The sequence below is a fragment of the Borostomias antarcticus genome, assembly GCF_949987555.1.
Source record: "Borostomias antarcticus genome assembly, chromosome: 16".
Classification (NCBI taxonomy): domain Eukaryota; kingdom Metazoa; phylum Chordata; class Actinopteri; order Stomiiformes; family Stomiidae; genus Borostomias; species Borostomias antarcticus.
In genome coordinates this window covers 19,896,204-19,916,705 of record NC_140249.1, presented here as the reverse complement: position 1 = coordinate 19,916,705, position 20,502 = coordinate 19,896,204, and the positions used below count along the sequence as shown (strand labels likewise).

The window sequence follows — 20,502 nt, the reverse complement described above, 5'->3', positions numbered from 1 at the left end:
ATGATTTAATTTATTTTATTTTATTGACAGGTGGTAAATGGTCCCTAATGACGGGTGGTGAATGGTTCCTAATGACAGATGGTGAATGGTGGTGAATGGTTACTCACTGTTGCGGGTGATGAGCGTGCCCATGGCGCAGGCGGCAGCCTGGAAGACCGCAGGGGAAGAGGAGTGGAGCAGCATGGTGGCCATGATCTGTCTGTGGATGGGAGTCCTAAGGGAAACACACTAGGGCTGTGAAAAGTGCCATGAAATTGAGTTTGAATTAATTCAAATTAATTTAGTAGTAATTTAGTAGCAGTAGTAATTTAGAGTTTGAACGATATTCAAATTTATATATATATATTTTTTTAAAGATCTTTCATGAATATAATAGCCTAATAAAATAACCTTTGACTGTAATATTGTACTGTGAACACTGTTACCCCTCGCTGAGGTGTTAACTTTCATCTTTCGATAAGGTGCTGGGTCTGGATTATTGGATTATTGCCCGTAAATAAATTGTAGCCTATAAATGTTCTGTTATTAATGTAAATCGCTGCACAATGTTTTATAAATAATATTATTTATTAATATTACAATATTCGAATTCTCAAATTTAGGTTCAAAATAAAAAAATAAAAAAATAAAAAAAGATATTCCAATTTTTTTCGAACTTCGAATTTTTTTTGACAGCCCTAGAACACACATACTAACAGTCATGCTCTATTATGGTGGATGCTAATGCTACCATCAATGACAATACTGCAGTGAACGGTCGGGGGGGGGGGGGGGGGGGGGGGGGGTATAGAACTCGATCCAACGACCACCCACTCCCAAACCCGCTAACCACAACACAAAGAGAGCTAGCTCCCTTAGCAAAACATCATGAAGAATGCTAACATGTCACTCGATACTCACATTATCTGGCAGGCTCTATGTACTGTAGCACTATGCTGGACTGCTTGAATACTCAAGAGCTGTACTGTATCTGTGACTTTCGTTGACTTGGAGTGTGTTAAACAGTGTCTACCTCTCCTCCCGTTCCACTGTGGAGTAGTGCAGTCCGTGTCCATGCAGTAGCAGGCTGTGGATGGCCCAACACGCTGCCTCCTGGGGGAGGAGACCCAGACAGACAGGAGGATATGAACAATAATACACAAACATACTACAGTATGGACATATGCCATGGAGAGATATGCACTCTGAACACCTATACATATAATATAAACATTTTTGGAATGTCTGAGAGGAGAATGGGTTAAGAGGGGAAACAGTGAGGATGCCTGAATATGACAATACAATAGGGCTGGGTATCGATTCGAATTTCAAGAATCGATTCGATTCCGATTCACAAGGTTCAGAATCGATTATCACGATTCAATTCGATACGTTTTTTTTGTGTTTTTTTTCAGCTGTAACCTTAATTACATGACTGCCAAGTTATGCAACACATCAATACTAGGGCTGGGTATCGAAACCAAAGATTCGTGAATGAATGAATCATTGAATTAATTAATGAACTATTCATTCCTTCATTTATTCATTCATTCATTAAATAAAAGATGATATCCATCCAGAAGATGATAAAAAGAAAAGAGATGAAGGAGGAGGAGGAGGAGGAGAATGTTCTGTTCTCTGGGACTCACCTGCACAGTAGGATGCGCTGCGTGGAGCTCCAGGGCTGTGCAGCAGGCCTCCATCCAACACAGGCCCATGTCCTTCACCTCCTCCTTCCCTCTGTGCTCCTCCTCCTCTCCCTCCTCGAGGCCCTCCTCCGCCACCGCCTTGCTCTGCACGATGGTCTCAGCTAGGGAGGGAGGTGGCACGGAACGGTTGAGAGGATATGTGCCGGTCTGTGTCATTTCAATACGATGTGTGTGTGTGTGTTTATACCTGTGTGAGGGCCGAGTGTTTGTACAGCATGTCCCTGTGTGTGTGTGTGTGTGTGTGTGTGTGTGTGTGTGTGTGTGTGAACTCACTGAGGTCAGCCAGACAGGAGAGAGCAGCAGCTTGCAGTACCGCATTCTCACGGAAGGTCTGACAGGCTCGGACTGTGACCCCATGTACACCGTTCAGCACCAGGATGCTGTAATAACTCTCTGAATGAGAACAAACAACCTTGGGTCAATAGCTTTCCACTGACCTACACAACCACAACGGCTTCAGTGTTAGGTCACCACCAACTACAGGGTTATCAATATTAACACTTAGATACTGATCTGGAGGGTGAGTCGATAACTATAATAATAATTACTGTTATCAAGTTATTCACTGTGGACAAGTGGTGGAGCACTAACAGTATCAGGGACCGTCAAGTCAAGTAGGGCTAAGGGCTAAGTTTTGTCCATCGCAAAGGCAAACTCAATATTTCCAGCCTCCACCGATTTTGTTGAAAATCCATTCATCTTCATTACTGTACACACCAAACTCGGTGAAGGGGAGGAATGTTGAGTTTGCGATTGACAAAACTTAGCCCTTAGCGCCGGCACGAAAATAGGACTCTAAGGGTTAGAAATGTTCCCCCATACCCACGTGTCAGCATGCATTGTCCAAAACATTGAATCATAATGGTTCTACTCAAATTAATTCAACCACCCTTGCCCATAGCCTATGACCATGTCGGGGGGGGGGGGGTTGGGGGGTCACCGATCACGCTGACCTGAGGTGAACTTCCTGAACAGACAGCAGCCGACTTCCTGCAGGGCCTCACTCTCAGGGAAGGCCTCCATGGCCCCCGCCACCACACTGTAGCACCTGGCTCCCCCCGACATCAGGATCTCCACGTTGACGGCTACAAAGAAACAGTGAATAACATGTGAATAAAACTGTCCTGGGTGATTTCCCGTCCTTGAACAACAAGCCTGCTGTTATTAACTGTGTGTTTGGCAGAGTGGTTAGAGAGGGCTCCTATCTAATTAGGGTTTTTTCTAGTAATTGCCAAAACAAAATTAGAAATATTCAGAGTATAATCTTATTTGAAATTGGCCTCTCAAGAGTTATTGAGAGAGCTACAGGCGCTATGAATAGACATGTAATAAATGGAGAAGAGGTCATTCCAAGTCATCCCTTACTGGAGTTCACACTTGCTTTCTGATAGAACAGGTGGACCACACAATCACCACACAATCACCACACAATCAGAATATGACTCACAACCAGAGCCAGAGATAAATATCTTATTCTGTTCTATAGTTAACAGCTACAGTATGGTATTCTAGCTTTGTACTTCTCCACCTAGTATTGGAAATCACATAATGACTATTAGGGATGGGAATTTCGACTAATTTTAAAACCGAGTAACCTAACCTGATCCTACTCGAGTAACCGATTACTCAAAAAAAAGATTACTCAAAATAAGATACCGTCCAGACAGAGCGCATTTAACCCCGGCCCCCTCGGAGGGGAAAACGTTTTTTTCCGCCGTTATTACCGTGGCGGTGCTTTCATGTCTCGTCCATGCCCTTGCAAATAAACATATTTAAAAGCTGATGTGTGGTTGGATGCATTACTTATCAGATTGAATAACCCACAGGTTTTCATGAAGCTATCGGAATCGAAAAACGCAGCCTTTTAATGTGGATGCACTGCCCAGCTCATAGCCTATTAAGCCTATCGTTAGGCTACTCTGAAAACTCTAAGCCTACAATATGCAACCAGACCTCTAATTTACTAATATAAATTAAGTATTAAACCAAGCCTTTACTGCCGATGCCGGATAACAAGTGAATTAATTTTTAGCGTTATCTAAAAAGCACCGCGGCACTCACTGCCTATTTCCAATTTATTGGACAATAATGGATGTTTTGGCGTCAAGCCTTCATTAGAGAAATGTCCATGCAAAACTAAATAGATTTATTGAACAACAGGCCTATTCATTCAATATTTCTTTATAGGCTGGAAAACGAGTAGGCTACGCGCATGGACCTGTGCCGGAGCGCTCTTAAAAAGACTCCATATACAGTACAGCGCTTTTCTCCAGGCAGCCGCCAACGCTCTATCCTCTTTGGTAACAATTGAAGAAGGGCACAGGCGCTCAGAAATGCGCGCTTTCACGGCCAAACATGCCATATTGTATAGCCTTTAGATTAACCGAGTAGTGTTTATTTTCCGACTAGCAGATTGCCTACTCGGGTACTCGAGAAATCGGTTAACCGTGCACATCCCTAATGACTATGGAGTTAAAGTGCAGACTTCCAGCTTTAATTTGGGAATGTACATCCGTATCAAGAGAACTATTTACAAATTACAGCCCTTAAAATGGGAGGACAACTCTAAGTAGAAATGTGTGATTTTCATTAACAGTCAAATTTCAGAACAGTCAGATTTTGGTACCACCTGAAGGGACCAAACATTTTTGGTATTTTTGACTTCCTCTATGTCTCTAGTTTATATTTTGGTATGATAGACCTCTCAATCTGGTAGCTTAATATTTTTTGGGGGATGATCTTTGGATCCTCCCCAAAATCGAGAAAATTGAGGCTTCTCCAAAAGGGACAGTATCACCTTATATTAAGGGTCTCCCACTGATGATTCAACTTTCAGGGGACAGCCCTACTGTCAGCGCGTCCACCTCCCAAGCGGGATACACGGGTTCTAATCCTGCCTAGGGCATGCCGAAACAGATGGGTTACATTGGTGCTGTGACCTGGATGTCCAGTGGTGTAGAGTGAGTTTGGAGAGGTGAGTGCATATGACCTATATGACACTGTTTTACAAACCATTGCTCTGAGGTGTTGAATAAACAAATCCAGGATACAGTAGGTGTAAGCATTAAACGGAGGGACTCAACTATTAGGATTGTTAACACGGCAATCTCAAGGGACTGTTTGACCTACCAGGCCCAGCCAGTGGAAGCAGCACCTTCATGGCTTGTAGAACCAGGTCTTCGCTGTCGTGGAACCTGTGGATCGCTGCTAGAACCACACCGTGGTCCTCGTTCTCCACAAACTCCACTAGGTGGTCGTCGCTCACTGGTAGCAGAGACGCACAGACAAACAGGACGCACAGACAAACTAAACTTCAGTCTATGAATGACACAATTAGATATTGTAGATATTTGGGGGTCTCAAATCAAAACATATCAGAGCTGAGGTTACATCTAAATTAAGCTGAAAATGAAAAAGAAAATACATAACGTGATTAAGAGAATAGTTAGTCATATGAGGAATTTCATATTTTGACATTGGTGAAAAAAGGGGACAGGAACTAAAAGATGTTCAGTGCAAGTTCTCATATGGGTCTGATTTGGCGTACACAGAATGTACATATAGGCCTAGATAAAGGTTTAGATATTCAATTTAGTACATAAGGTAATTATTCTACATGAGAAATCAAGTCATACGTGAGTTAACAAAATGCTTTTAATTAAAAAAGTAAAATCAATGTTCAGTTATGGAATTTCAGTTTACCTCCTAAACAGACCCCACACCTGTAAGGGATGATTAACAATCAAGATGTAAAACACATGCAACGTGTAAATGGAGTGACTGACGTGTGATTTTTGTTTATGTTGATAAAAGAGTACAAAAAGTGTGTTTGTATATCTGACCTCTCTCCAACAGAAGCTGCAGAGCCCGGCAGCCTTGAAGCTGAACTTCCTCACTGGAGGAGAAGGTCTTCATCCCGTCAACGATCAGACTGAAGACATCCTCTTCTTCCTCCAGTATCAACAGCCTGATCACATCTAGACCAACACAAAGCAAGAGAGCCCAGATTACTCTTAACGTATTCTTTCAAGATTCCTTTTATTAGTCCAGAGGGAAATTTGTCCTGAGTTCAGGAGATTCACTGATAGAGGGACAAACAAGTTTTTATACACTGCAAAAAAGGAAGTCTAAGGCAACTCTTCTTAGAATTAAAAAGCCTTTAATATACGGCTAGTTCTTCTTAGAATTAAAAAGCCTTTAATATACGGCTAGTTCATATTGAACAAATGGACCAACATATTTCGCCCATGCCAGGCCTTCATCAGGACCCTCACACCCTGGCATGGTCGAAACATGTGGGTCTGTTTGTTCAATTTGACCTAGCCATTAAAGGCTTCTTAGTTGTAAGAAGAGTTGCCTTAGACTTCCTTTTTTGCATTGCATCGGATTGTTCCCCCGACTGTGTCCAAAGAGCACCTTCATCGGACAACATTGTTTGAACTTTTACAGAACGCTGTAGCCCTCTCATCTTCCTTCTGTCTAGGTTTTCAAATATTCAGGTATCTTTTCCTTAATTGGAACTCTGTAGCATCTACCCGATGGGAGCTGTTTGTATTCTGAATACAGGACATGGGAGGGGTCAGCAATCCTTTTCCTAGCCTGTTTAACTACAGTATGTTCTTCTTCTCAAAGGGCATTTGGGGGGAAGGGCACTGCCTTACTCCCACCACTTTCCCTGCTGTGTGGACCAGTCTATTTACAGTATCTGTGATTTTTAACTTACGCCTAACTGATATGTTACCAAACCAAGGTGAAATTCTATAACGGAAGATGCTTTCTATCAACGCATGATAAAATAACCCTCTGTCCAACCATAAATACCCTGAGTCTTCGCAAGAAGTAGAGTCGCTGTTGGATCCTAGTGCATACAGAATTCACATGGACATTCCAAGACAGATTGCAGACAGTATGTAGCATTTACACACACACACACACACACAGTCTTCCGAGGCTCCATTATATATATATATATATATATATATATATATCAGATATGAACGACCGCATCACATACCAAGAATTATCAACCCTAACCCTGTAGTAAGTAATACAATACAGAGCAGAGCAGAGAACAACAGGTGGAGGTTGTATAGTGACAGTCATAAACTCATCAACAGTGACAGTGGTGACAGTGATCAGCTGCATCAACAGTGATACACACAGAAGGAGAGGGTGATAGGTCTGGTCAGCTTAAATAAATAGGCCACTTTGTTGAGTGTGTGGGACTGTGAGTGTATGTCATTGGTGACAGCTGGCTGTCAGCTGATGCAGGCTGTCTAGTTCCCTGCCTACTAGCATCACTCCATATGTACGTGATTGCATGGGTAGTTGATCTGTGGACTATACCAGTCATTATCCAAAATAAAATGTCTGCTTTTTTATTTAGTATTATTGCTTAACTGTACATTACTATTCGCAAGGAGTGCTGCGTATGCAGTCAGGGGTCAGAAAAATGCCAAGGACTCAATTACATTTCCACAAGGAAGCTGAAAATTGAAAGCAAAGCAGGAATGTCCTGTACCTTGTAAATGTCTTGTCAGACCGAAGGGCACTCCTGAGAACTCCTGTGTATGCACATTTTGGTTTTGATGTTCCCATAATTATGCTCAAGTGATACTGTAAGTCCATTGAGTAATGAGAGGTTTGCTGTATCATGTGACACGTACCCTAATTAAATCCACTTCATTCTAACGGCCCTCTGGCAAACATGGCATGATGTAATCTTTATTACATCAATCTGCAAACAGTCCAAACAAGGCAGAAATTGCAAAACGACAAAACATTCTAATTAAATTAAACTAATACAACTTGTACAGAACAACCACACCACAGTATTACCATTGAGCTGTTCCAATATTTAGGCATACAATGCTGTCAGTATAGCAGTATGCTTGTGGTCTTTGATGATCATGGGAACTTCCTAGATGTTTCCAGAATTATGTTGAATTATCCTGTTTCTGTGGCGAGGAATATCCAATTGGAATGCTAAACACACATCAATATCTAGATCTGATGATTATTCCGACAAACTACCATGGAGATAGCTCACTGTTCTTCATAGTACATATTGTACCAATAGGTCTCCTCACAGACCTACTTACTTTAATACAGTGATGTTCTGCTCCCCACAGTATGTGTTGTAAACCTATTGTAGTTGCTGTTTATTGACAATCTGTTGCCTACGCCCTGTGATTATGCAATCATAGGGTATAGCCAGTAAAGCACAGTCACACAAGGCCAGAACTTTGTCAATGGTTTCTGAAGGTAGACCTACCTGACTGAAGGAGAAGGGCCAGGGTCCTCACACCAACCATCACCACCTTCCCCTCTCTACTGTGCTGGGACAGCACCCTCAGGATCTGCCTGAAACACAGGTTAACACACAACATTTACGCACACGTTGCACACGCAAACACACACTGACATGCACATGCAAACACACACATTCAAATGCATAGCAGAGTACAACTTTAAAAGCACACGCCCTTCAAGCCTCCTGCAATAGACAGTTACAATTTACAGTTACAATTTTATTCTGTATGTGCAGGGCTGCAGCCATGCCTCCAACACCAAGATAGGTTTCTCAACATCTCAATTCTCTGTCTGTCTGACTTTAGGAGTGGGTGTCAGTATGTGGGTACCACCATGCTACAGGTATATCAGAGTAGATTATTATTATTATTATTATTATTATTATTATTATTATTATTATATCTATTAGTAGATTATTTCAGCATGTTGTTGGCCTACATATACACTTTTGACAACTTACTGGTGCACTCCCAGTACCTCCCAGTCGTTCCCTGCTTCCAGAGGCCTGGTCAGTTTGTCCAAGGTGCTGGGGCATATTTCCATCAGCCGACACAGAAGTGACCACCCTACCTGAAAGGAATATTGCATATTTAAAACTACACAAACACTCCCTTTTGGGTAGAACATTTACATACTTTATTGTTCTCCAGTGTTGTAAATGGCACATAAGTGGTATCGAACAGTAGTAAAGAAAGACAGTAGCCTACCAAAGACGTCAACTTTGCTTGTGCTAATCTTAAACTTTATAATGTACATGGCATAATGATGGGCAATTTATGGAGTAAATTCAACAAGAGTAGAAGTAGTGAGATATGTTTGACAGATTCTTTACCTGTTGCACTCCCCTACTGGCGATGTACGAAGACAACACCAGCATAAGAGGACCGTGGACCTCCTTGTCTTCAAACAGTTCTGCAGCTGAAAACCATTCACACAGAGGATTGACTCTTGGGTTTTCCAACAACATGAAGTACAGACAGCAATAGCCTGGGCTGGATTGATGAGGATAACAGATGTCTGATAACGACAAAAGAAAGCAACAAATATAGACGCTCAACACAACGCATTGATTTATAACAAACCTATAATTTTGAATGAATAGGCTTCTTACCACAGTCATCAATGTGTGCCAAGAATAGAAGGTCTTGGATGATTTGAATCAATGTACTTAGTTGTTTGCCCTCTTGAAGATTGTTCAACCTCACTAAGAGTTTCTTAAGTCTCTCCTCCAGCTCCTCCTTGTTAACCATGGTCTTTGATGTGTTGTTTTAGAAAGAACGTCTTGACACGCATTTAGCTATAATCCACCCAGAACGACAGTTGGCTTCGTGGAGCAAAGTTGCAGCACTTGTGTGATATAACCATTGTTAGGCTATGTAACAGTCCATTCATCAATTCAACTGAACACACAAAACACGACGACTCTTACAACGTTTGGAGGCGGAAGAAATCATAACTGAATTATTTCACAAGTTGGCTCTAATTATTGTTTTCGAAGTCCCCCGCTGTATGTGGTCGTTTCGGTTTGGGGCTGGGATGCGTTGTCCCCTTCTTATAGGCGTGACTTCTTCGGTTGCCAGATATATCATATGACTTCAGTAAAACTTCCCGTGTACGTAAGTAGAGAGGACAACAGTTGGGGGTGAACTGTTGACACTGCCAGAAAATCGCTACACCGTAGGCTACTTCTCCATAGGCCTATAAGGTAGGATGTTTACACTATCGTTTTCCAACATTATCATTAAACAATCAGCAGCCGATAGCCTACTTTCTGAAAGAGTGCAGTAAGAGTTCAATAGAATTAAACGTGATATCATGGGTACAGTTCGTGGGCTATGTACTGACAGTTAACATACATGCACATTACTGGGGCTGCATTCAGACAGAAAAAGACCGTTCCGTATGATTTATAAATCAGCGCTTTGGACGTAAGCTTGTGGTAGCGCGCAGCGAATCACTTTACGGCACAGCCAGGCAAAAATGATTTTCGAATGCGTAAACTGTGTAGTTACCGTAATCTAGCAGGCTAGATGGCATCGTTTCGATGACAATAGGCTATTTTTCCTTTTCAAGCCACATATTTCTTGATATAACAAAATACTATCGACGATATCATGATGATCAATCCCCGGCTTGTTTGTAAACAGTCTTGGCTACGTAATGAGAACGCCGGTAGTTACGCCCCATTCAGAGGTGCGCATATGTAGGCTAGGCTATTCAACAGTGATGCTTGCACTTTCTTGGACTTTTAATAGGCCTCCAAAGGGGCTGCACTTCTGTGACCATCCTTTACCCCAATGTCCAATTACAGGCGATATGAATTCAACCTGAAGAGCATGAGCAACCTTATGGGCAGGAGGGACGAAGTGGACGACGATGCAGAGCGGAGTCTCATTAGAGCTCCGTCCACGAGTGGACGCCCGGGTGACACGGTCACCGCCACCGGCGGAGACTCGGAGCTGTCCGCGGAGGAGCATATGACACCTGGATTCGTCCATGTCCTGACGTTCTTCTCGGCCCTGGGTGGTTTCCTCTTCGGCTATGACACGGGAGTGGTCTCCGGGGCAATGCTTCTCATTAAAAAGGAGATGAACTTGAATGCCTTATGGCAGGAGTTGCTGGTTTCCAGCACAGTGGGCACCGCTGCGCTCTCTGCACTGGCCGGCGGGTTTCTGAACGGGGCTTTTGGACGCAGGGTCTGCATCTTGCTGGCCAGTTTCATCTTCACTATTGGGGGAATCGTTCTAAGTGCAGCCCCAAACAAAGAGGTTCTTCTTGCTGGCAGAATTATCATTGGGTTGGGTATAGGTAAGTGCATCACTCGTGCTGTTGCAAGTGAGCTGAATTGAGGGCTGCAGGCTGTTAAACTGGAACACGCCCTGCTTTGTTTGCTCACCTGGTTATTTTACAAAGCCATTTAAATAACAAGCCATAGGGTAGAGGAGCCAGGAAGCTCCACTCTCTTATTTCCTCCATTGAATACTTGCCCATCATGGTAATTTTCATCAGAGGACATTTCTGAGATGACACCAGTGTAAACATTTAACCTGTCACATCCCAGTTGAGAGAGTTATTACCTCTGTCACATTCCAGTTGAGGGAGTTATTACCTCTGCCCCAGCGATGGCGGAGGGCGAGAGGTAATGTGTGTGTGTAATGTTGTTAGCAGGATTACACACATTTTTATTATATTATATATGATATTTATATATAATTTTCTTCTATTGGAATGTGTTTTTTTATTTTTATAAAGTTGTATATAAGTTCTATAAAAGGATTAGGGAAGGTTGTTTTACATTATATATAGGATGTAACGGTATGACCACGATTATAGTGACCAAAATTAACATGGTTATCAGTAATATCACAGTATTTAAAAAAAAAAAAAATGCTGAAAATGTTCAATAAGTACTGATAGACAGTCTGGAATCATTTCAACAACTTTTTTTTTTTTTTTTTTAAACATCATTTAGCTATCTCAATTTTTTTTCGTCTCTCGGATTTAAAAACAACTTCACATACCTCCACATTCTTCTCTCTCTATCTAATCTATTCTCTATCTATCTATCTATCTATCTATCAATCAATCAATCAATCAATCAATCAATCAATCAATCAATCAATCACTGACATTTTGGCTCCTGAGCCCAAGTCCTGAATGGGCGCCCGTGTTTGGGTTGCTCTATGGTGCCCCCCCCCCCGGGTTGGAGCTGGCAGGTGGTAGCTCGGTGCACTCAAGGCTCTACCCCCACACACACCAGTCCAAACCCCATGTCTCTAGCGCCCCTGCACGGGAGCTGCTTCGCTCAAAGTTTTGTTTTGGCAGTGTGCGCACACATATGCGTGCAAGAGGGACATGTCTTCCTGCGTTCGTTATGTCGAGATGTTTCTGTCACTCCAAACCATTTCTGTCAGACCCAAACCGCATGTTGCCAGAGGCTGAGGCTGCCGGAGTAATAGAGGGGGAGTAATAGAGGGGGAGTAATAGAGGGAGTAATAGAGAGGGAGTAATAGAGAGGGAGTAATAGAGGGGGAGTAATAGAGGGAGTAATAGAGAGGGAGTAATAGAGGGGGAGTAATAGAGGGGGAGTAATAGAGGGGGAGTAATAGAGGGGGAGTAATAGAGGGAGTAATAGAGAGGGAGTAATAGAGGGGGAGTAATAGAGGGGGAGTATTAGAGGGGGAGTAATAGAGGGGACCGTCGCCATGAGCTTGGTTAAGTCATGCTCAGGGTTGTGTAGGGTCTCCTCTGGCTTGACTCTGAATAGGACCTCAGGCTTGAGCCTGTTGGTGTGAACTTGGCTAAGGTGGACTTGACCCAGCCTGTAGTACTCCCTGTAGACACTGGGGGAGCTGTCTGAATTGAACAACACCCTTACTGCTGGTTGTCTCCTCAGAAGTCATTCCCTCTTTTTTTTGTGTGAAAGTTAAACAAAACACAGTAATTTCACTTCCCACAACCTCTCACTTTGTCCATATAGTGTATATTGTATAGTGTCTCATATTAAAAAGGGCGTTGTCATTTTGGGGGTTTTCGCCCCGGATAGAGATTTTCACACACATCCCACATTGCTCGTTAGGGTCATACTGGTCTATAACAGTTGCGAGATTCTCTCTTAAATTAAGTGCATACATATCTAAGCCCGGCCCTAGACTAATCTGGATGTGGGCACTTTTAAACCTTTGTATCCCCCCGATGTGGGGCAACAGGGCCCCCTTAAGCACCTTGCAACGTTTGGAGATAAACATAACTACATAATAACTAGGCTCAGTGGGTTTCTTCAGGAGTCAATACGGTATAATGCCCCCCCCACCCCCCCCCCTCGATTTCATCAGGTGTGTGACAACTACTGAGAGACCTTATGAGACCTTATGACTGTATATTCCCCCCCCCCCCTCCTCAGGCATCGCCTCCATGACCGTACCTGTCTACATAGCTGAGGTCTCACCGCCCCCCCTGAGAGGCCAGCTGGTCACCATCAACACACTCTTCATCACTGGCGGCCAGTTCATCGCCAGCATCGTAGATGGGGCCTTCAGCTACCTGGAACACAATGGCTGGAGGTATAGGCCTAGTTCTGGTATATCCTTCCTGCAATGTTCTATTTCATAGTGGGCTTTTAGTCATCAATAACCTTGTATTCTATGATAATGTTGCAGTTTATAATAAACCAAGGCATAAAACAAACCGTAAACAGAGTGACATTCATCTGAGAGGGTACCTAACATGGTGGCAGTACAGGAAAGATCGAAGCATGCCATTGGCTCTAACTTTCAGCTGCTCTGTTTTCTGCCAGAAAGGTCTCCCAACACTCCAAACAATACTTTCCAAAATAAGGAGAGGTGTGCAAACAAGCTGAAATAATATTAACATGTGAGAATGAGATCGACATGCCTAGAGTCTGGAAATATTGATTGGATTAAATATTGATAGGATGAATGGGCAAAATCTTATGGACGATTTTATGGACTTTTGAACAAAAGTGAATCTAAGAAGAATTTAAAAAAAATTAAGTGTTAATGACTTCTCTCTCTCTCTCTCTCAGAGACCAATATGTTCAGTTATTGAGGAGGGACTTTGTTTTGTGCGTGAGCTACTACGTATAATATGCATTCATTCATGCACAAAAATCCCTCCTCAATAACACATTGGACTAAGAGAGAGAGAGAAAAAGATCAGAGCTGTGATTTTACTATTTTTCTTCACCATCAAACTGCAAATTCATGAGCACTTGTTCATACTTATTTCTCACTCCCCTCTATGTGTCTCTGGCTGCAGGTACATGCTGGGTCTGTCTGTGGTCCCATCGATTCTGCAGTTCTGTGGTTTTCTCTTCCTGCCCGAGAGTCCAAGATGGCTCCTGCAGAAAGGCCTTACCCAAAATGCTCGGCGTGTGCTCAGCAAGATCCGCGGTGGCCAGAGCATCGAGGAGGAGTATGACAGCATCAGGACCAGCATCGAGAAGGAGGAGAAGGAAGGAGGAGGTGACATACACTCTCACTCACTCACTCACTCACTCACTCACTCACTATGACAAAATGCTAGGGCCACACATAGTTACTGGACTCCATCTCTGTTGTGGGATTACAGGGAGTTTCCTAAGGGAATATTGATGGAAGGTGGTAACTTGTCTGTGGATCTGCATGTGGCACTGCGTGCTGCTGGTTGACTTTCTTGTCTCCCCCAATCACCCCAATTTAGTTTGGCAAATGGGCAGGTCACATTGAGCTGTTAGCAAATTAGTAAAAACTAGATAATGGCAATATATATATTTTTTAAATATAATACTTTTTTTTTTTTTTTTTAATCGCTGGTCTATAGTCTAACTTCCATCTATCCATCTGATCCTTCACTATTGGCCTTTTGCAGAAAAATGCTTTGTGAAAAATAGTTAAATGTGATTTTACAATTTTCCTTCAGTGTCAAACTGCAAATATAAACATAAGATGAACTCATAAGATGAACTCTTATAATTTTGGGGGGATTCAATATCATGTGTTAATTTACTTTATGTACTGGGAAAGAAATTCAGCCATGGAATCTGCTGGGTCTGGTCAGTGGGGGGGGGGGGGGGGGTTAAGGACAACACAGCACACTGGGAAATATAATTTATTGATAGATGTTGCAAATAACAGTATGAAAATAGAGATCACTGAAATGAATCACTGGAATTGATCATTGAGAATTTCATTGTACGTACATGGCACCTGAAACTTGTACATATGACAGAATAAATATCCTTGACATTGGATTTTGGGGTGTATAATGGAAATGAGGGTCAGTACGTTTCAGAGAATTTAAGTTGGAGGAAGAACTATCCTGTTTCTGGGATGGCCCACTGATGTCATGGGCGTGATGTCACAATGCTGTTCCCTAGAACATATATTTAGAATTTAGAATGTTTGATTCTGTGGTTTCCAAGGGAATTAGAAATTTAAACAAACCAGGTCAGACAAAGTGTTACACTCCACATTTACTTTGCGAATAGTACATTTCACAACGTGTTTCTCTTCAAGATGACCAACTACACAAGAATAACTGAAAGAATGCATTTAAGAATGCTATGTTGGTGTTCCCCTTCACGGGTAAAGACCTTGCACGTGGACCTGATGAACCTGGGGAGAGTCCCGCTGTCGGTGTCCAAAGGGATTCACATCTTCTCCATGCTCATGCCGCGCGTTTTGCCCGCTGGACCGCTCGAGTTCACAGTGCCGGCCTTCCGTCTTGGGCCCGGCACCGGCTTCCTGTACCATGATGAAAACATGCCACCGAGGTATGCGCCCCACCTGGGGCCCCCTAATGCGAGGCCTGCTCCGGGCCACCCGGCCCGCGGGCCAGACGCTGGGACCCAGCCGGGCCGCCGCGCCCCCTCCATCGGGCTGCCCCTCCACCCGGAGAGGTTCTCACCCCTGATCTCGTACGTGAACCCCGGGACCGAGATTACGTACCGGTCGGATATCGCCAAACACCTGGTCTGCTCCCCGGTGCACAGCTCGGCGGGGGAGATGATGACGGGGATGTGGAGGATCTCCCAGTACGGCGTCGACGACAAGCTCGGCTTGTCTCTGCTGTGTAGATTGAACCTCGGCCCGAGAGGAAGGGTCCAACGCCCGCCGGCGGCGGCGGCGGCGCCTTCCCAGATGGCCGAGCAGGAGCAGAGCTCACCCTCTGCCAAGAGGAAGAGGAAGGCCTCCTCTGAGAGCTCTGATGACTCCGCCCCCAAGAGGAAATCCCTCCGTCTGTGAGCGGAGCCTGGTAACCGTGGCGACATGAACTACAAGAGGGTCCCATCAGCAGGACTGTATTTCTAACCCTCTGGTTTTGTGGCAAGGCATGCTAACCACAACAGCAGCAGACCGTACTTACTTGAAGGTGCACTTACAATGCACTTACCAAGGCTTGTAAGGCTACAGTGTATATATGTATATATAATAAACCTATTTGATTAAAATTGTGTTTAGCCCTGTTTTAAGGTTACTTATGATCATATACAATGGTTCAGATCAAAACGTTAACAAAACTAGCACTTTTGAGAAAGTCTGATAATTGCTCTACCACCGTTTTGGTCATACAATGGATGTGGGTGGGCACCGTGAAAAATCATTCAAAAAACATGTTAAACTCTCAGGGGTAGCTGTTAGCCTTGCGAGACCATCCTGATATGGCGAGGTCACGTACTCGCAAATCAGTCTGGATACTCTCCATAGAAAAAATCTTGATCCAGATCGGAAAATGATCTCGCCAATCATCGTTGGTTCTGAGGAATTTTAAATACAAACAGCTACGCTGGCCACCCATTCCATTCATGACAGTGAGGAGCAGTTGAGTGAGTGAAAGAGCTTTCAGATTTTTGTCAGATGGTTCATCCAATCACCTGCCAAGTATTTTTGAAAGTGCCTGCGGAGAGTTCCCAGATGGTTATGCAAAGCAAAGCATATCTATGATACTGTATGATCAGTCAAACTATTTAAAAACTGACGAGCCGCAAAACCAGTACTGTTAAGACATTTATTTCACAGACTGTCAACAGTCAATGCACACATACTGAATGTCCTTCAGGACACAGCTCACACTATTACCTCACACTACTTGAGATATTTGAGTTGAAGGAATGTTGCTACCTCAGCAGACTACAGTGTTCCTACCAGCAAGATGCATCTGTTTCTCCTCCTTAGTGGTGGTGTGGGGTCTGTCTGCATCTGTGATCTCTCCTCCCACTGCAACACAACTCGGGGCACAGCTCAAACTTCAGACACATACTGCATATTAGTATCCGATTTTCACAGACATTTAAACTCACTTTTTAGAGGCTCATCTGTCCTCTCGTTTCTCCACTCTAATCTCGTCTCAACTGTAACCTCATGGCTACTCTTTTCTCTCTATTTCTCGCTCCTCTCCTCTCTCATGCCGCCTCTCCTCTCCTCGCTCCCCTTCTCTTTTCTCACATCTCAGGTGCTCTCTCTCCTCTCTCTTTAAACCCCCCGTCAGCAAACTGAAACCACTTTTGAAAAAAACAACCCCCCCCCCTCCCACAAGGCTGGTTACAGGCCTGTCACCCATTCCATGGTAAAGCGAAAGCAATAGTTTCACAGAAAGCACATCGTTTGTAGCGCTTTGGTCACTTACTGTATGATAAACAGCGTCATCCGTCCTGTAGGGGGCCCTGTGATCTGGCGTATCTTGGGGCACCCTCCCACACGCAGAGCGCTCACTGTGGGCTGCGGGCTGCAGATGTTCCAGCAGCTCTCTGGGATCAACACTGTCATGTAGGTACGAGGCCTTGCTTGTGTACTCTACTTCCTCCTTCCACCCTTCATTTGATGAATCACTGACCTGAAATGAGATGATTGGTAGCAGTTGTGTAGAGGAGCCCTGGCTTTCACCTATCCAACCTTGTTAGATCAGAGATTACCTTAAGGATAAGAGGGAGGAAGGATTTTTTGTAATTTCAAACAACGCCTCTGTTCATTCACCTTCTGTGTGTTTGATGACATTGTGTCTCATACTTACTCTTTGCCCCGAAGGAGAAATGAAGTTGGTCAAGACACGCATACTTATGTTATTCCAGTAACTATTTCAACCTGCAACGTTTTTGTGTGTACTGACAGATGGATAGATACAGTACAGTACAGGGTATCTTTCTTGGTTTTTCAATATGATGTGCTCATGGAATGACTAGCAGTGTTATTTTCAAGTCCCAAACATGGTTTGCTCTTTGACCATTTCAGGTACTACAGCGCCACCATCCTGCAGATGGCAGGAGTGCGGGACGATAGGCAGGCCATCTGGCTGGCTGCTGTCACTGCCGCCACCAACTTCCTGTTCACCCTGGTGGGGGTGGGGCTTGTGGAGAGAGTGGGCCGCAGAAAACTGATACTTGGCAGTATTTTAGGTGTGTGTTTGTCTTGAATTATTATCCGACTAGCAATCCACCCATCAATCGTACACTGTATACACTTGGCAAGTCCTTCTTACTCTTTGCTTTTTTACTTACAAGTGTATCCTGGCCTCTCTCCCAGGTACTGCTGTGAGTCTGGTGGTCCTAGCTGTGGGCTTCCTGCTGTCAGCTCTGAACTCTCCTCCTGTCACTCTCCACCCCGCTGATCCGCTGAACACCACCTGCACACTCTATGGGTAAGACTGCATAACTGTAGCATTCTGTTCTGGATCCGCTTAACATCATAGTTTGACGATATTCAGTGAAAAAGATTTTCAATACAATTCACTACTCCTGGTGTGCGCTCTGATTAGTGGAATTATATTGAGGGGACAAACAAATTATCTTTCTGTTTGTTAATTTCAGGTAGGCCTACTAACTGTAAACACTATTGCTTAATCTCTGGGTCCCAACCATCCTATAATTTCTTGCCGGGTGTTGGGATGTAGCTGACAGGTCTCTAATCTGCCCCCAGGTCCTGTGAGCCCTGTATGCTGGATCCAGGCTGTGGGTTCTGTTACAGTGAGACCGGCTCATCTGTGCACAACTCCTCCTGCATACCTGTCAATCAAGCGTCCACAGAGCAGGCTGCCTGGGGCAGGTCAGAGAGAGTGTGTGTGGGGGGTGTAAGGGGTGGGGGAGTCTTTTGAGTATTTCTTAAAGGTTGTGTGTTGGGTGTGCTTTCAGCAAGGTTCTACTCCATCCTCATAGTTCCCCTTGACCCCTGAAACCATAACCCTATATTTTAATTACAGGATGATGGGAAATTGAGTTTTATTTTTGGGGCAGATTCTGTTTTGTTTTACTATATATTGAATGCACTGCAGGTGCTCCAATCTGACCCAGCCTACTGATGGGCCTCTCTGGGCCTACAACTACTGCCCCACCTACAACTCCTGGATAGTCCTGCTGGGCCTTATCCTCTACCTGGCCTTCTTTGCCCCTGGTGAGAACACACACAGACACACACACACACACTCACACATACAGGAAATAATGGAAAATGCATTGGTGGGACTTAAAGCTTGAGAAAAGCACTATAACATTGTACCTTAGTGTCCCAATAGAACTTTCCAATACTCTATCCTCATTCATTCATACAATCCTTCAAAGATGAAATAACTTATAACTAGTGGTACATACAGTGAAACCGTCTCTCTATCTCTCTCCATTGGAGGTATGGGGCCCATGCCGTGGACGGTGAACTCTGAGATCTACCCTCTGTGGGCCAGAAGCACCGGTAACGCCTGCTCCGCTGGGGTCAACTGGTCCTTCAACCTGCTGGTCTCCCTCACCTTCCTTCACTTGGCTGAGCATCTCACGTACTACGGTACGTCAACACCTACTCTGACCTAAATGGAGGTTTTCCATGAAGCAATATATACACTATATGGACAAAAGTATTGGGCCACCTACACATTATACCTACAGGAGCTTTTATGACATCCCATTCTAAATTCATAGGCATTAATATGGAGTTGGTCCCATCTTTGCAGCTATAACAGCTTCCACTCTTCTGGGCTTTCTACAAAATGTTGGAGTGTGTCTATTGTAATTTTTACCCATTCATCCAGAAGAGCATTTGTGAGGTCAGACATTGATGTTGGACGAGAGGGCCTAGCTCGCAATCTCCGTTCTAGTTCATCTCAAAGTAGGGTTGAGTTCAGGGCTTTGTGCGGGCCAGTGAAGTTCTTCCACACCAACCTCACCCAACCATGCCTTTATGGACCTTGCTTTGTGCACTGGGGCACAGTCATGCTGGAACAGAAAAGGGCCTTCCCCAAACTGTTCCCACAAAGTTGGAAGCATAGAATTGTCCAAAATGTCTTGGTAATCTGAAGCACTAACATTTCCCTTCACTGGAACTAAGGGATTCTATACACCTGTGGCAATGGGACTGAATGAAACACCTGAATTCAATGATTAAGATAAAGTGTGTCCCAATACCTTCGTCCATATAGTGTGTATATATATCACCTTCTGTTGTGGGACCAAGTGACGTTTTTCTTCTTTGCAGGTGCGTTCTTCCTGTACTCGGGCCTGGCAGCGCTGGGCCTGCTCTTCGTGCTGGGCTGTCTCCCAGAGACCCAGGGGCGCCAGCTGGAGGAGATAGAGGTCCTGTTCTCTGGCCGCCTCTGCTCCTGCGGAGCCCCGGGGGGGGACAACAACATCCCGTACATCCGGGTTGGGGACAGCAGCCGCCTCCTCTCTGACAACGATGACGCGGAGTAGACTGGAAGGATTCTCTTCCTCGTCGTCTCTCAGAGAGCTCTTATAAACCAGCGGTTTCTTTCTCTCTCTCTCTTAGCCTTTTTTTCTCCTCATTTTTGTGTTGAGGGGAACTTAAAACTGAGACGGCTGTAGAGGGGAAAATCTGCCTTTCCATCTCTCTCTCTCTCTCTCTCTCTTCTCCCTGTCCTACACTGCCTTTCTCAATTTGAATTTTGTCACTGTCACACTCCTACCCGTCCGATGGACTCCTTTCACTTTGTTCCAAAGAGACCAACCTGGTTGCTGACCGAGCACCACCACAACATTCCTGCTACGTCCCGGTCATGTTGTTGT

At 44.2% G+C, this 20,502-nt stretch overlaps 2 protein-coding genes across 2 annotated transcripts in view; one reads left to right on the top strand and one right to left on the bottom strand.

Annotated features, from left to right (window-relative positions):
* The window catches only part of lrrk2 (leucine-rich repeat kinase 2), a gene marked incomplete at its 5' end in the record, with an annotated part of 41,614 nt that extends 32,364 nt beyond the window's left edge, over positions 1-9,250 (bottom strand). The window contains 11 exons of the mRNA XM_084451188.1: positions 108-214; positions 1,013-1,092; positions 1,629-1,789; positions 1,962-2,081; positions 2,642-2,773; positions 4,818-4,952; positions 5,531-5,665; positions 7,963-8,051; positions 8,461-8,570; positions 8,833-8,918; positions 9,112-9,250. Coding sequence (XP_084307314.1) covers positions 108-214; positions 1,013-1,092; positions 1,629-1,789; positions 1,962-2,081; positions 2,642-2,773; positions 4,818-4,952; positions 5,531-5,665; positions 7,963-8,051; positions 8,461-8,570; positions 8,833-8,918; positions 9,112-9,250 — 1,294 coding nt within the window. The remainder of the gene's footprint in view (positions 1-107; positions 215-1,012; positions 1,093-1,628; positions 1,790-1,961; positions 2,082-2,641; positions 2,774-4,817; positions 4,953-5,530; positions 5,666-7,962; positions 8,052-8,460; positions 8,571-8,832; positions 8,919-9,111) is intronic.
* A 374-nt stretch (positions 9,251-9,624) lies between these two features.
* On the top strand, positions 9,625-20,169 carry LOC311319761 (proton myo-inositol cotransporter-like; the record flags this gene model as incomplete). Its single annotated transcript, XM_084451365.1, has 11 exons — positions 9,625-9,705; positions 10,312-10,808; positions 12,904-13,063; positions 13,779-13,984; positions 17,158-17,266; positions 17,729-17,892; positions 18,020-18,134; positions 18,413-18,538; positions 18,765-18,883; positions 19,115-19,267; positions 19,955-20,169. Exons 2-11 carry the CDS (start codon positions 10,337-10,339, stop codon positions 20,167-20,169), a joined length of 1,839 nt encoding a protein of 612 aa, XP_084307491.1. The 5' UTR covers positions 9,625-9,705; positions 10,312-10,336.
* Between the last annotated feature and the right edge of the window lie 333 nt (positions 20,170-20,502).